Genomic DNA, 14214 nt, shown 5'->3' on the forward strand with positions numbered 1-14214 from the left:
AGAGAGAGAGACTAAGAGAAGATAGCAATAGCTATAAAAAGGGCCCCTCTAACCCTGCACAGTCTAGCCAGGTGTTACATGTTCAAAGCCCCAAATCGCTGGGTCCTCTGAGTTTTCATAAGAAGCCAGTACCTCCACTTGTACCTGAAAACCTTCGCATGCATGAGTGGAGGCAGCGCATCCGCATCTTAAAAACAGTTACCGTGCCGGCCCATCCAATGCTGCTGCAGACCACATCCTATCTCTGTGAGGACCCCGGACACACTGGGCAGGCCTTCCCCATCAACCAGGCTTTTTGATTCTTCCTCTTCGCTATGCAAGGCACAAGGTAAAAGCGGTGACGGCAAGGTGGCCATGACCTCTGGCCACTCTCTCACTGCATTTTATTTATCATCCTTTTCTTTCGAAAAAGTATGGAAAGGTGTTTTTCTCATTTCTCTGGCTCCTTGGTAGAAAACTTCCCATGGAGAAATGCACAGTGACCCTGGCACACTTGTGGACCACTCCTGGGGGGTCTGCGGGGCTTTATCGCCACCCACTGAGAAAGGAACACTTCCCTTTGTGCCCAAGGTGGCTTCATTGTCCACGGCTCCCGGCCCTCGACCGAGTGACTTCCAGCTGAAGCCAGGTTCCCTGTGCCCACGTCAGCGCTCATCACCCGACAACAGCACCTGTTTCAAACTTAATTGTTTCTTTCATCCAAAATTGCTGCCCTGGGACCCCATAATGGAGGAGAAAGTGGATTTAATTATTCCTCAGTGCCCAGTGCCTGGGTGACTCGGAGCTTGACACAATAGAAACACTCCAGTGCTCATGGGCTGGTTCACTCGAAATTGCCTCTCTAATTAAACCTGGGCTCATTCCTATTATGTGTGCCCTGCTCATCGTTTGTGGGAGGCGGCAGCTATTATTGTGACTCTGGTGCACTTTCAGGGAGCCTGGAATGGTCACATCTCCCCAGGAGTTACCTGAGGGGACAAAAGCTCCGTTTATGTGCTGGTGGATGCTGGCGGTCGCTTTGTCGACTCGACTCTTTGACATTAAGCACATGGAATATTAAAATGCCACACAAAGCTACTCAACTCAATGTAAAAGTACATTTCGTACCTGCTTTGGACGAGGCCCTGAGCAGGGTACTGGAGTGTCTGAAATGTGCAAAACACAGTCCTCGGCCTTGGGGAACTCTTAGCTCAGAAAAATAAAGAGTAAAATGATGACAGGCCCAAAACCTCCCTTTTCAGAGAGGAGAGTGAAGCCTGGTGTCAGGGGAGGAGAAACAGGAATCAAAAAAGGCCAGAGCAAGGGGCAGCAAATCAGATGGGGCAATGAGGTCACCTAATGGCGGGGCATGGGCCCTGCTCTCTCAGATGAACAGAAATGTACACAGCTGGCTAGCAGCCACCACGGGTCTCCCAGACCTCCAGGTCCCCCCTCCTACACGTGCACCCCAAACCCAAAGAGCACATCCCTCCTTTGTCTTCTTCTCAGCGAAGTCCCCTTCCATTTCTAGCACCTAACAACAGCAACCAGCAAGCAAGACAAGCAAGTCAAGGCCTTCAAATCTTGGGCTATGCCCTGCAGTTCTTCAAGGAGCAAGTGCTGCAGATAGGATGGGTGGTCAAAGCCAGAGCCAACATGTCAGCCAAGCCGCTATCCCAGGATCCTGACAACAGGCAGATACACAGGCTGGGGCATGAGATCAGGGCTTTATAGTTAGAAACTGGGCTTAGATATAGAGTGGTCTTGGATGAGCTATGAAATTTTTTTTTTTTTTTTTTGAGACAGTCTCACTCTGTCACCCAGGCTGGTGCAGTGGTGCCATCTCGGCTCACCGCAACCTCCACCTCCTGGGTTCAAGTGACTCTCATGTCTTAGCCTCCTGAGTAGCTAGGACTACAGGTGCATGCCATCACGTTCAACTAATTTTTATATTTTTAGTAGAGATGGGGTTTCACTATGTTGGCCAGGTTGTCTTCGAACTCCTGACCCCAAGTGATCCGCCTGCCTCAGCCTCCCAAAGTGCTGGGATTATAGGCATGAACCACCACGCCCAATTGAGTTATATAATTTTTCTGATCCTCAGTTTTTGGATCTGCAAAATCAGAGTAACCATCTCACATCAGTATTGTGAAAACGCCTGGCACATTTTCACAACACTCCATAAACGGTGGCAAATGGCAGCATTATGAAGGCCAGCCCATACATTCGGCTTTCTCCTCAAACAGAGCAATTACTATCTTACTTCTTTAATTTACATACCTTCCCATATTCCATCGATATCAATAACGGTTGAAAGCATATTTTTCTGACACCCAGGCATGTCCTCTCCTCCATTTGGAAAGAAATCCAGATGGCCCACCTTTTGGCTCATTCCAAAACCTAAAACATTTGAAGCAGAGATAAGCAGTGAGGTGAGTGGTCCCAAAGTTAGGTTGTGGACAGAGCAAGACCCTTTTTGGCAAATTCTTCCTTCATCACAGCTACCACTGCCTCTAGCTCTGTAGAAAGTTCTCAGAGATGGGTGCTTCGCAAGATGAGGAGGAAGGAGAGGGCAGAGGAAGTGAAATGGGGGCGGGGGCTGGGCTCTGGGTAAGTGAGACACAGATGTGTATCTGTGGGTCTCAGAAAGTCCTGGATCATATTGATATGCCCTAGTACCATTATGCACCAGTAGACATATCAAGACTGGTGCAATTTGTATTACTTTACTCATTTTAAAATTTTGATGTCTACATTATATTGTTATGTGGAGACTACATAATGTTATATTGTGAGCCATAGCATATGGCTAGGATCTTTGGCTTTCAAAGCGCATGAATCCATGATCAAATCCTGGTTTTACTTACAGATTTTGTGATCTGGGACAATTACTTAACCTAATTGAGCCTCAGTTCCTCAGCCATGAAATGGTGATAATAGCCCGCTTTTTAGAGTGTTACAGAATTAATGAGCTAATATATGCAAAATGTTCAGTGTAGCACATAGTAAATGCTAAGTAAGTGATAACATCAACATCATCAAAAACATACCCTTTATTGGCAAGTTTCATGAGTGGCTATGTAAGAAAATATTGAAAAAAGAACACTGATTTTAGAAGAATTAAATAAAGGGATAGTCTCCAACAAAACAAAGTGTAACCAAAGCTTTGACTGAAGAAGTAAGAAAAATATTCAAAAATTAACTTCGTATTTTGCAAGTACAGGTCAAGTTTTAAGAATAAATACTTCCGCCACATTAGTTACTGGTAGACTGGGGAAGGATGCAGAGTTTGAAGATTGATTGACAACCTTTCATAGACTACAGAAGGGTTTTCGTTTAACCCAGGACTGCAGGCTGATTCCACTGGCATTGTACGAGCTATTTATTTGGGACTGCTACCCATTTTGACTGGTTGGTGCCCAAGTCATTCCTGTAGCTATTTCAAATGGCCTCCCCTGCTGTCTGTGTATGTGTGTGTGAGAGGGGATATCTGGACCCAATGTCATTAGCTGTAGCACAGGTCAGCAGGAGATGGGATTGAGGAACTCACCTAGGGAAGGAACTATGGGAGCAGAATCTGTGTGAATCACATCCACAAACATGGCGTCAGATGGGTCCAACCGAACCTCCTCAGGCGCACCCTGGAAGCAAGGCTCTGCTGGATCCAGCCCTGAAAGAGAGAAGGTAGGCAGGCTGAACTCTAAGAACTGGGATTTAAACCCAGTACTGGTAGACTGAGCTTCTACCTCAGCAGCTATGATTCTGGGGGTTGGGTCTGCAGCTCTTGGTCTGCCTAGGAGAGAGAGTCTGGGACAGAAAGGCTGGGAATGGGGTCATTGCCTGTGGATGAACATTCAGAAATCCCCAGTGCCTGGCTCCGTGAAGGATCTGGGTAGCCTCCGTACACCCCTCCTTTCCCTTTTTCTTTTTATCCTCACACGTTACCATTTGACCACTGCTCTCAGAGACTGCAAGACCCCAGGCCTTACCCAGTTGCACGCATCTACTCCTTTGTGTGACTCATGCCATTCTCCAGCCTGCTGTGCCCTTTCCCACATTCCTCCTTTATCTAAATCTTTCTCCTCCAAACCCAGCTCACACACCACCTCCTCATGGTTAAATGGAAAATCTAACCCCTCTCCTTTCTCAGCCCATTCCATCCACATTGTATTATTTTGCAAGCTGCTTTGAATTTTATTTGCCTACTTAGTTGTCTGCCTCCTGGACTAGACAGTGGATTTCCTGTGGCAGGGGCTGTGCCCAGGTCATCTTCAGAGAGAAACAGAGCATGGGAGGAGGAGGCCTGTATTCTTGCCCTAGTTCTGCTGCAGGTCAAATGTCTGTCCTCTCTGAGCTTCTGTGTCCTTACCGGAAAAGTAGGAATAATGACAACCACCTACCTTAGAGGGTCGTTGTGAAACCCTCATGAAAAGATGTAAGAGAAGGGACTTTGCAAACTGCAAAATTCTACATAAACACAAACCAATACCCCCTCATCCTTCGCCCAGTGCCTTGGGCAAAGGGACGTTCATTAAATGTTGATGTGAACTGTTTAGAGAAGTTACACACTGATTTGGCTGCACAAAATAAATAGTTATTTGTGTCTTTGTCTTGTATGCATTCAGTTTAGCGCTTCATTCATCCATTCAATATTTACTGAGCACCTTCTATATGGCGGGTCTCAGTGTGCGTTTGCATTTTCTGTCTTTGCCTGGCACAGTAAAGACATTCAAACAATTATGTGGAACTGATGAATTTTTAAAACCATCTCACATTTTTTCTTTTACTTTGCCATACTCTGAAAATAATAGTCCTTAAGTCATGGATTTAATGTGCTAGTTAAATCTTTCTCCTTTTCTTTGAGATCTCACTCTGTCGCCCAGGCTGGAGTGCAGTGGCATGGTCTCGGCTCACTGCAAGCTCCGCCTCCTGGGTTCATGCCATTCTCCTGCCTCAGCCTCTCGAGTAGCTGGGACTACAGGTGCCCCCCACCACGCTTGACTAATTTTTTGTATTTTTAGTAGAGACGGGGTTTCACCTTGTTAGCCAGGATGGTCTCGATCTCCTGACCTCATAATCCACCCGCCTTGGCTTCCCTAAGTGCTGGGATTACAGGCATGAACCACCGCACCCGGCCTCGCTTCTTTTCTTTTCTCTTTCTCTCTTTCTCTCTTTCTTTCCTTCTTTCTCTTTCCTTCCTTCCTTCCCTCCCTCCTTCCTTCCTTCCTTCCTTCCTTCCTTCCTTCCTTCCCTCCCTCCCTCCTTTCTTTCTTTCCTTTCCTCCTTCCCTTCTTTTCTTTCCTCCTTTCTTTCTCTTTTTTTTCTTTTTCTGAGATATGGTCTCCCTCTATTACCCAGGGTGGAGTGCAGTGGGGCTATCACAGCTCCCTGCAGCCTGGAACACGTAGGCTCAAGCAGTCCTCCCACCTGGGCCTCTCTAGTAGCTGGGACTACAGGCGATAGCCATCACGCCTGGCTAACTTTAAAACATTTTTGTAGAGACAAGGTTTCACCATGTTGCCAAATTGCTCTCGAACTCCTGGCCTCAAGCGATTCTCCCGCCTCAGCCTACGAAAGTGCTGGGATTACATGTGTGAAAAAAATGAATGCATTTTTATTTTTAATTATCCATTTTCTAATACACATTATGGAAAATTATTTTTAAATTTAAGACCGGTCATCACAAAAAATCGGTACCCAGGAGGACCAGCAGGGGCGCCCTTGGGAAGACCAGCAGGGGTGCCCTTCTCCGTGCACACCCGGGGGCCGCCCGGAGCCCCGCGACCCCTACCTGTGATTCTGCCCACGCGGCCCCCCAGCCTCCTGCCCGCCTCCGCGGCCGTGTGTGCGCCCAGGCTGTGGCCGATGAGATGCACGTCCTCAGGGCTGTACCCCAGCTGCGTCTGCGGAGGGATAGCGCGTCAGAAACACAGCACCGTGTGGGGACCCGCTGGTCGGAGAGCCGGGCGCCGGGCCCTGCCAGGGATGGGGGCAGGACCCGGGCTCGAAACTCGACCCCCACGGCTTGAGCACGCCGCCTGGGGCAGGGCGACCCCTCGCCATCTGCAGCCTGAGAGTCCCGCGGGCCGGTTCGTGCGCAGGGCAACAGTGCTGACCAGCGGCCACCACGCCAACTGCAGGCCACCTGGGCGGGCGAGGCACACGGCCTGCCGCCCCGGACCGCCCCACCCCCAGCTCTCTTCCCTCGTCCCTGCGTGGGGTATGGCCTGTCTGGGAGAGCGCAGGTAGAGTGGGCCCTATCTCTGCCCCGCCCCGCCCCATAGATCCTGCAGAAAGGTCCAGGGCCTTCCCTCGTGGGTTGGCCGAGGATGAAAACTCATCTTCTGCACTGGGAGCTGCTGGGCAGCCCAGACTGCTCTCTGACCCCTGCAGAACAGCCTGCAAGGAAGCTCTATTTCAAAAGTGGAAACCGAGGCTCAGTTTGCCTCAGGTCCCATAGCTAGACAGTGATAGGGCAAAGTGTCTTCAGGACAGCAGGCAAAGAGGAAGGGTCTTCATCTTGGGAATGGTCCTTCTTGATTACAACCTGGGCTACTGGCTACTGGCTCCTACCCATGCCCACGGGTCCCCAGGCTGCCTCTCCGTGCCACGTGGTGCCTCCCTTCCCCTCTCTCTGACCCCTACCCACAGGACAGGGCCCAGGCAGGGTTTTACCGACAGTGTTTGTATTAAGACAGCTGTCTCCGCCCCCACGACCCGAATGTTTTGCACGGCTTGGGTGTACATTGTGTGGGACCCGTGCCTCCAGTCCACACAGATGCAGTTCACCTTCTCCACTTCAAACATTTTCTGGGGAAGACAAACAAGGGAGAGAAATCAATTTATAAACAGCCCCCAGTTGCATACCCCACAGATAGGCATTCACATCTGTCAAATGCCTAGCCCATGCCAGAGTTTCAATATTCCTATACCTGCCATGACGGCACCTCACTGCAGTGTTATGGACTGGACATGCTAATATCCACTTAACAGATATGGAAACTGAACCCCAGAATGGGTAAGTGACGTGTCTAAGGTCTCACACATCGTTAGGAACACAACCAGGTTAAAAAGACCACTTACTAAGTCAGATGTGAACAGACTACTACTCAATTACATGTCAAATTCATCTCCTCGGTTGCACCAGCCACATTTCAAGTGCTGAATAACACACATGGCCAGTGGCTTCTGATTTGGACAGTGCATATATAGAACACCATCATCACTGCAGAACATGCTATTGGATAGCGGTGCTTTAGAGGGTAAAATTTAAGTGTTTTTTAACATCACAAAGGGGTTTTGCATACGTCATCAAGGATAAATGCCCAGTAGTTTGCTGCAGTCTCTACCTCGAGACTTTTTGACTGAACTCTGGGTGTCTTCAGCCTCATAGGAGATTGTTGGCTAGAAATTGGTAGGTAGGGAGATTTTAGCAATGGATGCCCTTGGGAACTGGGCTTTACCCGGTGGTGTTAAAAAGGACCCATCTCTCTCTGAAGTATTTCCTTTCCTGGTCTAAGGGAAACTGGGGGTGCAGTGTTTGAATCTGTGTGTTGGGTGCTGGTCTCACCAGGGAGTGGCCAAGTGGTGGGTCCCCACCTTGCACATGTCCGACGGCCAGCTGTCCTCCCCCTTGTCTAAGAAGCCATGGATGATGAAGCGTGTCTTGCGGTCCAGTTGGAAGTTTGAAGCCTCAATGGTGTCTGGTTCTGTGCCAGTGATTAGCTGGTTTAATTTAAAAAGATTAATTTGAATGTTGGCCTTTCCAAGCCACAAGCCTATTAGAGCCAGTTTCAGAACTGATATCGTAGCTTCAACGCCCACGAAGTTGGGTCGGACTAGAAGGAGCTCCTGACCTGGGGTTGTGGATAGAAATCAGAAAGTCCAAGTTCACGGACCCTCTGATTTAATTAATCCTTAATCCATATCTAGTATTTCAGTTAATCACAAAACTAGACAATAAACCACAGTGGTATTAGCAACACCTGTGACTCTGTCCCCGGTAGCAGTCACAGGTATTTTCAGGTCATAATATAATTATTGCAGGTATCTAAAAATATCATTTGTACTCATAAATATTTTATATTATAGTAGTTATTAGGCCAACCGCTAGATCTTGTTATTTAGTGAGATATAAAAAGCACATGTATGAATATATCACGTATTTATATGTTTAAATGTTTTGGTAATTTTTTTTTTTTTTTTTTTTTGAGACGGAGTCTAGCTCTGTCGCCCAGGCTGGAGCACAGTGGCCGGATCTCAGCTCACTGCAAGCTCCGCCTCCCGGGTTTACGCCATTCTCCTGCCTCAGCCTCCTGAGTAGCTGGGACTACAGGCATCCGCCACCTCGCCTGGCTAGATTTTTGTATTATTTTTTAGTAGAGACGGGGTTTCACCGTGTTAGCCAGGATGGTCTCGATCTCCTGACCTCGTGATCTGCCCGTCTCGGCCTCCCAAAGTGCTGGGATTACAGGCTTGAGCCACCGTGCCCGGCCAATTATTTTTCAATATAATTCATTTCTTTTGTAATCCAATATGTTTTGTTTTTGCATTTAAAAACATTGACCTGGCCAGGCGTGGTCGCTCACGCCTGTAATCCCAGCACTTTCAGAGGCTGAGGCGGGCAGATCACAAGATCAGGAGATCGAGATCATCCTGGTTAACACAGTGAAATCCCGCCTCTACTGCAAATGCAAAAGTAAAATTAGCCAGGCACGGTGGCAGGCGCCTGTAGTCTCAGCTACTCAGGAGGCTGAGGCGGGAGAATGGCGTGAACCCAGAAGGCAGAGCTTGCAGTGAGCCGAGATCACGCTACTGCACTCCAGCCTGGGCGACAGAGCAAGACTCTGTCTCCAAAAAAAAAAACAAAAAACAAAAAAACAAAAAAAACAGCAACAACAACAAAAAAAAACCAATGACCTAAGAACGGGTCTTTAGGCTTCTCCCAGGTGGTAAAAGAGGTTCCCGGCACAGGAAAGGTGAGGAACCCCTGGACCAGAAGCTTAAGCCTGGAGGCAAATTCAGTTCAGTGGAGCTGTGAGACTTTGGAACGCACTTCTAAATTACCATGGGCTGCTCGGACACCCTTCCACCAACCCTCACAGACAAGACACCAGAAGAAGGATCACAAAATAAAAAGAGCACAGTAACCATGTCCAGGCTGACTCTGGGCTGGCAGCAGTAAGAAAGCTGGGCTGTCACATAGAGTCCCACAGTGGGCGACCTCAGAAACCTAGAGACAGACACCTGGCTCCCTAAACTCTCTCAGGGACCAGAGCTGTGAGCTGCTGGATTCTCAGCAATGTCTTCCTTGAAACTGTCTCCTGGTCACTTCTGACACCCTGGAGCAAGTCTGATCTGCTTCTGCTGGGCAGACCTGCTGCAAACTGGAGGTTGCTCCAGAGGACCTCATCTTTTCTCTATTGTGGTTACATGTCCCCTCTCCCCTACCTGTCTTCTAGCTCTTCAGGAAGGATTTACACCTGCCCCCACCCCCAATGCCCAAAAGGCTTCTCTCCCTCCACTCTCCTGTGTAGAAACGAGATAACTTTCCAGTGGCTACACCAGGCCTGGGCTTCTCCATAGATGCTACTCATAGTCCCTTCCTCCCAGGAAACGGCATTTATGCTGGGGTAGCCACTGAAATTCTCTGCACCAGTGTGTGTGAATGTGTAAGTTTCTTGGTTAGGCATCAGTAGATTTCATCAGATACTCAGGCATTTATGATCCTGAGAGCTACGCATTGGATTCTATGTCTAGAATCCAATTTCTAGAAAATTCCAAGGCAGTGACTTATGCCCTAGACAGCCATGCAAAGACTCCACTGTGGCAGCCCAAATATACCCACCATGCAGCGTTTACATGCCCACTCTTACTTGGAAGTCGTTTGGATTTTCATTTGTGTACAGAAGAAAGCGGGTGTCGATGTCCTCGGGGGACCAGGGAAGTAATTTTGTAGGTCGCTGAAGGATTCCTGCCCATGGTTTTTCATCAGAAAAGCAGCCAAGTTGTCCATAGCAGATCTCTTTTCCTAGGGTGAGCCACAAACAGGACATGTGTGAACTTCTGGAAAGAAGCAATGTCATATCCATACAGGAAAACTCTGCAGGACAGAGCCTCGGTTTGGCTAAGGCCAGTGCTGGTCTTTATCTTTGCCATCAACATTTCCCAAACTTCTGGGACGATAAGAATCACCTGGGGGCTGCAGCATGGCGGGGTGGGAAGGGCGGGTGGGGACAGGGGACAGTGTGGGGAATAGGTGTATTGCATCTACACATTCATAAGTCCCTCCCTCAGAGATTCTGATTCAGAGGGTCTGGGGTGGGGTCCTAGAAACACATATTCAGTAAGTGCCCCTTACCATTAGGCAAATTGGGGCATTGCTGATGTATAGGTTGGTGCAAAAGTAACTGCGGTTTTTGCCATTGAAAGCAATGTTTTTTGCAGTTATTTTTGCACCAACCTAATACAAACTGCTGCCTTAAAACTACCTCTTTCAGGAAACTTGCAGCTGGCCCTTTACATGTAAGCATCCAGTAGTGAGTATCAAGTGCCTACAAACTCTGTAGCACAGAGTTGCTACTTTGTTTTCCCATCTCTCCTGCATACAGCATAGGCCGTGCCCACACCAATTCACGTGTCTTCAAGTCATTCTTTTATGCATATTGTTTCAAATGATTCTCTGCCGTTTCATATTTTCCCTTTTGCTTTGAAAAGATAAGTTTCTTAAGAACAGGAATGATTTGTGTATCACGCTACGTGTGGTAGAAACTCAATATATGTAATCCATGATCCAAATAACCACATCTAAGTCCAAGAGTACTTTCTGTGTCCATGACATAAACATGATCACAGGATATGGTCACTAAAGGTGACATAATTTCAACCCAAAGGATTATAATGGGTCCTTTCTCTTATGCTTCCTCAACTCCTGTACTGATGATACCAAATATTGGTGAATCATTAAAAAAACTCATAATAGTTAATACTTGTTTACTATGTGCCAGATACCATGTTAGTACTTTACTGGTATAATATCATTTAAGCCTGAAAACACAAATATGGACTTATTATTATCTCCATTTTACTGCTGAGGAAACCAAGGCACAGAGAGACAAGGTAAGCTACCCGAGGTCACGGCTAGTGGTGGAGGCAGGATTTGAACCCAAGAAGTTTAAACGGGAATGAAGCTCGAACTTGAGGGGACACAAAGATAAATGAGATATGAACCCTGTCCAGAAAGAGAGGAGCTCTAACGGAAGCAATACCGATGGCGTTGAATTCATTCCAGAAAGAGGGTGCACGCTTGGAGGTGGACTCTAGGAGGCTCAAGCAATGTTTGCCCCAGGGAAAAGGTAGCTGGTTAAATGAACGGGCTCGAATGCAAGACATTTGGGATCTCTTAAGTGGAGAGCAGGAAAGCATTGGAAGGTGTGAGTTGGTAAGGGTGAGGGGAGGTGATGGTGGCAGGGGCAGTGCTGTGCTTCCACAGGCAGTCCTGTGTGTTTGGGACTCGAGTACAGGGGGCTGAGAAGCAGAAGAGCCTGAGGAGGCTGGGGGCAGTGAGAGTGAGGCTTGAGGCTTGGCCCTGATAGGGTTTCTTGCAACTCGGGAGGACCAGAAGCTGGGCAAGAGGGAAGGCCCCAGGAGGAAAGAGATGAGGAGAGAGCCTGGCGTGAGCCTTGGGGAATGTCCACATTTGGGGCAGGAGGAGGCTGCAGGTCAGCAAAGGATATGAAGAGGGGTTGTATGGCTGGAGGAGCAGTTGCACCCACCCCCGGCTCCGCTGTCAGCAGCCCGGTCTTAAATCATGGCCAGGTTGGAAGGAGAGGCCAAGAGTGGGCTGGCGGGGTTGAGAAGACAAGGGGGAAGGGTCACAAGGCAGAAGAAAGCCCCCACAGGGACCCAAGGAGACCATGTCTGCTACAGCAGGGCTTGGGGGGCCAAATTGGGCAGTGAGGTGTTCTGGCAGGAGAGGAGGTGAGGCAGCCCCCACAGAGAGGGAACGGCTCCCGGAGGAAGCACGCCTGTGAAGGCGTAGGCAGATGGGAAGTCAGCAGGCTGGGGCTCAGGGGCTCCAAAAGAAAGGGAGGTGATTGGTGTTTTAGGATAAGTAGAACTTGAATATCTGTATCTCCTCTGGACAGAACCAGGTGAGGGGAACAAATTGGAGAGACAGAAACGGTGACTCTGAGAAGAGGACATGTGGGCATGATGGCAGAAAGGCAGGCTTGCCTGGCAAGACTGGGCTTTCTTGGGAGGGGCCACATCCACATGGCTTTGGTCTGCAGGCAGGGACAAGGGCATTGGGACCCAGTGGGAACACCACACCCTCCACTTATCCCAGTCATAAAAGCCTTTGCAGGAAGAAGGGGGCCAAGGAGGAGGGTTACCAGAGATACTCCCGTGTCCAGCACATTGTCCCGTGTCTGCTTCAGAGTCAACATTCTCTGAGTGGCACAATTGTTTTCTCTAAGTAACGATAATGCTCTTCATAATCATGATAATAATTATTAATATACCTCTAGCTGCCCCACCAGGGGCAGCCCAGGTATGTAACTTTCTCCCTAAAGGAATGGTGACAGCATCCTCACCTCTGACTGTGGCCAGCAGGAGAAGGCTGAGGGTCCAAGGGGGCAGCATCTACATGGAAGGAAACACAGACACACACAGACCCACGCGCACAGTGAGGCTGGCAGGGGCAGGACCCAGCCGAGTCAGGAGCCCCGGTCACACGGACAGTGAGTGGAACAGACACCCAGCAACCCCGGGCCCCACAGGCCTCTCCCTTGAGGTGGGGACCCTGAGGCTGAGTCCTCCCAGTGCACAGGGAGACAGCAGCACGCTAGGATCCTGGACTCAGGGGCTCCACTGTAGCGGCTTCCCTGCCTCTGGGCCATGCCCCTCTTGTAGCCTGGGCTGCCCCAGCCCTGCCAAATCCCCTGCCCAGTCCCCTGCCCAATCCCCTGCCCACATGGGGCCCTGACTTACCATCCTGCACCAGAGCTTCCACTCAGCCCAGCAGGTTGGCTGCGGCCTTTTATAGCCAGGCTTTATCCTTTGGACTCCTTAGAGAAAAGGCCGGGCAGGATAGATAAGGCACCGCACGTGGGTGCTTTGAACCTAACTTATCGTGAACACATAAAACCAGCTCAACTCCAGGAGCAGCAATGTTTATAAAGCGAGATTCAAGGACAGGAAAACCAACTTTGGAGAAGGGAAAGAGCTCAGTTAATCTGAGTTTACAGGTTTAGTTGCCAAGAGATTGTGTCCCCAAAGTGGTAACAGGGAAACATCACGCCGTACATCGCACCTCTGGAACAAAATCCCTTTTGACACATGAACCCCCAAACCCATTGTGTCATCCTGTTGCTCTTGACAGACTGTGCAGGGCTAGGAAGTCAGGAGACTTGCTGCTCAGTGGAATGACTGTTTTTGAAGACACACACCTTGCTTACTTTGGGGATGGGGTAGGTGGAGAACTACCTTACCTATTAGAGAATCTAGACAAAGAACAAAAATGAAGACAACCTCACAGACGAAGCGCCAAAGAATAAAATGAGGCCAGGCGCGGTGGCTCACGCCTGTAATCCCAGCACTTTGGAAGGCCGAGGTGGGCAGATCACGAGGTCAGGAGATCGAGACCATCCTGGCTAATGCGGTGAAACCCCATCTCTACTAAAAATACAAAACATTAACCGGGCATGGTGGCGGGTGCCTATAGTCCCAAGTACTCAGGAGACCAAGGCAGGAGAATGGCGTGAACCCGGGAGGTAGAGCTTGCACTGAGTGAGCCGAGATCATGCCACTGTGCTCCAGCCTGGGGGACAGAGTGAGATTCCGTCTCAAAAAAAAAAAAAAAAAAAAAAGAATAAAATGAACATGAATACTGTTCAAATACAACTTTGTTTATAAATAATGTAGCTTGTTTTATAAGTATTTCTGATCTGCACAGACTGTACCTCGACCTGGAGATAAGGGAAGGTATTTTCTTTTCTTCACTGCTACAGAAGAATCTGGGTGAATAACCAGGTGCCACCCTGCCATGTTTTAAATGGGCATGTAATTTAGACACACCAAAGTGCATACATCTTAAGTTGAAAATGTAAGTACAGTTTAGTGAGTTTTGACAAATATATACTCCTATGTATATTCCCCAGATCAAGATATAAAACATTTCCAGGCCGGGTGCGGTGGCTCACACCTGTAATACCAATACTTTTGGGAGGCTGAGGC

The 14214-nt window shown here is 48.8% G+C and overlaps 1 protein-coding gene across 1 annotated transcript in view; it reads right to left on the reverse strand.

Annotated features, from left to right (window-relative positions):
* PNLIPRP2 (pancreatic lipase-related protein 2) overlaps positions 1-13105 on the reverse strand; it is a 28470-nt gene extending 15365 nt beyond the window's left edge. The window contains exons 1-8 of the mRNA XM_012001127.1: positions 12970-13105; positions 12573-12621; positions 9855-10009; positions 7579-7704; positions 6655-6789; positions 5771-5882; positions 3530-3649; positions 2260-2379 (exon numbers count right to left, since the gene is read on the reverse strand). Coding sequence (XP_011856517.1) covers positions 2260-2379; positions 3530-3649; positions 5771-5882; positions 6655-6789; positions 7579-7704; positions 9855-10009; positions 12573-12621; positions 12970-12972 — 820 coding nt within the window. The 5' untranslated portion in view covers positions 12973-13105. The remainder of the gene's footprint in view (positions 1-2259; positions 2380-3529; positions 3650-5770; positions 5883-6654; positions 6790-7578; positions 7705-9854; positions 10010-12572; positions 12622-12969) is intronic.
* Positions 13106-14214: the final 1109 nt, after the last annotated feature.

Source organism: Mandrillus leucophaeus, unplaced genomic scaffold (genome assembly GCF_000951045.1).
Source record: "Mandrillus leucophaeus isolate KB7577 unplaced genomic scaffold, Mleu.le_1.0 Scaffold65, whole genome shotgun sequence".
Taxonomy (NCBI): Eukaryota; Metazoa; Chordata; class Mammalia; order Primates; family Cercopithecidae; genus Mandrillus; species Mandrillus leucophaeus.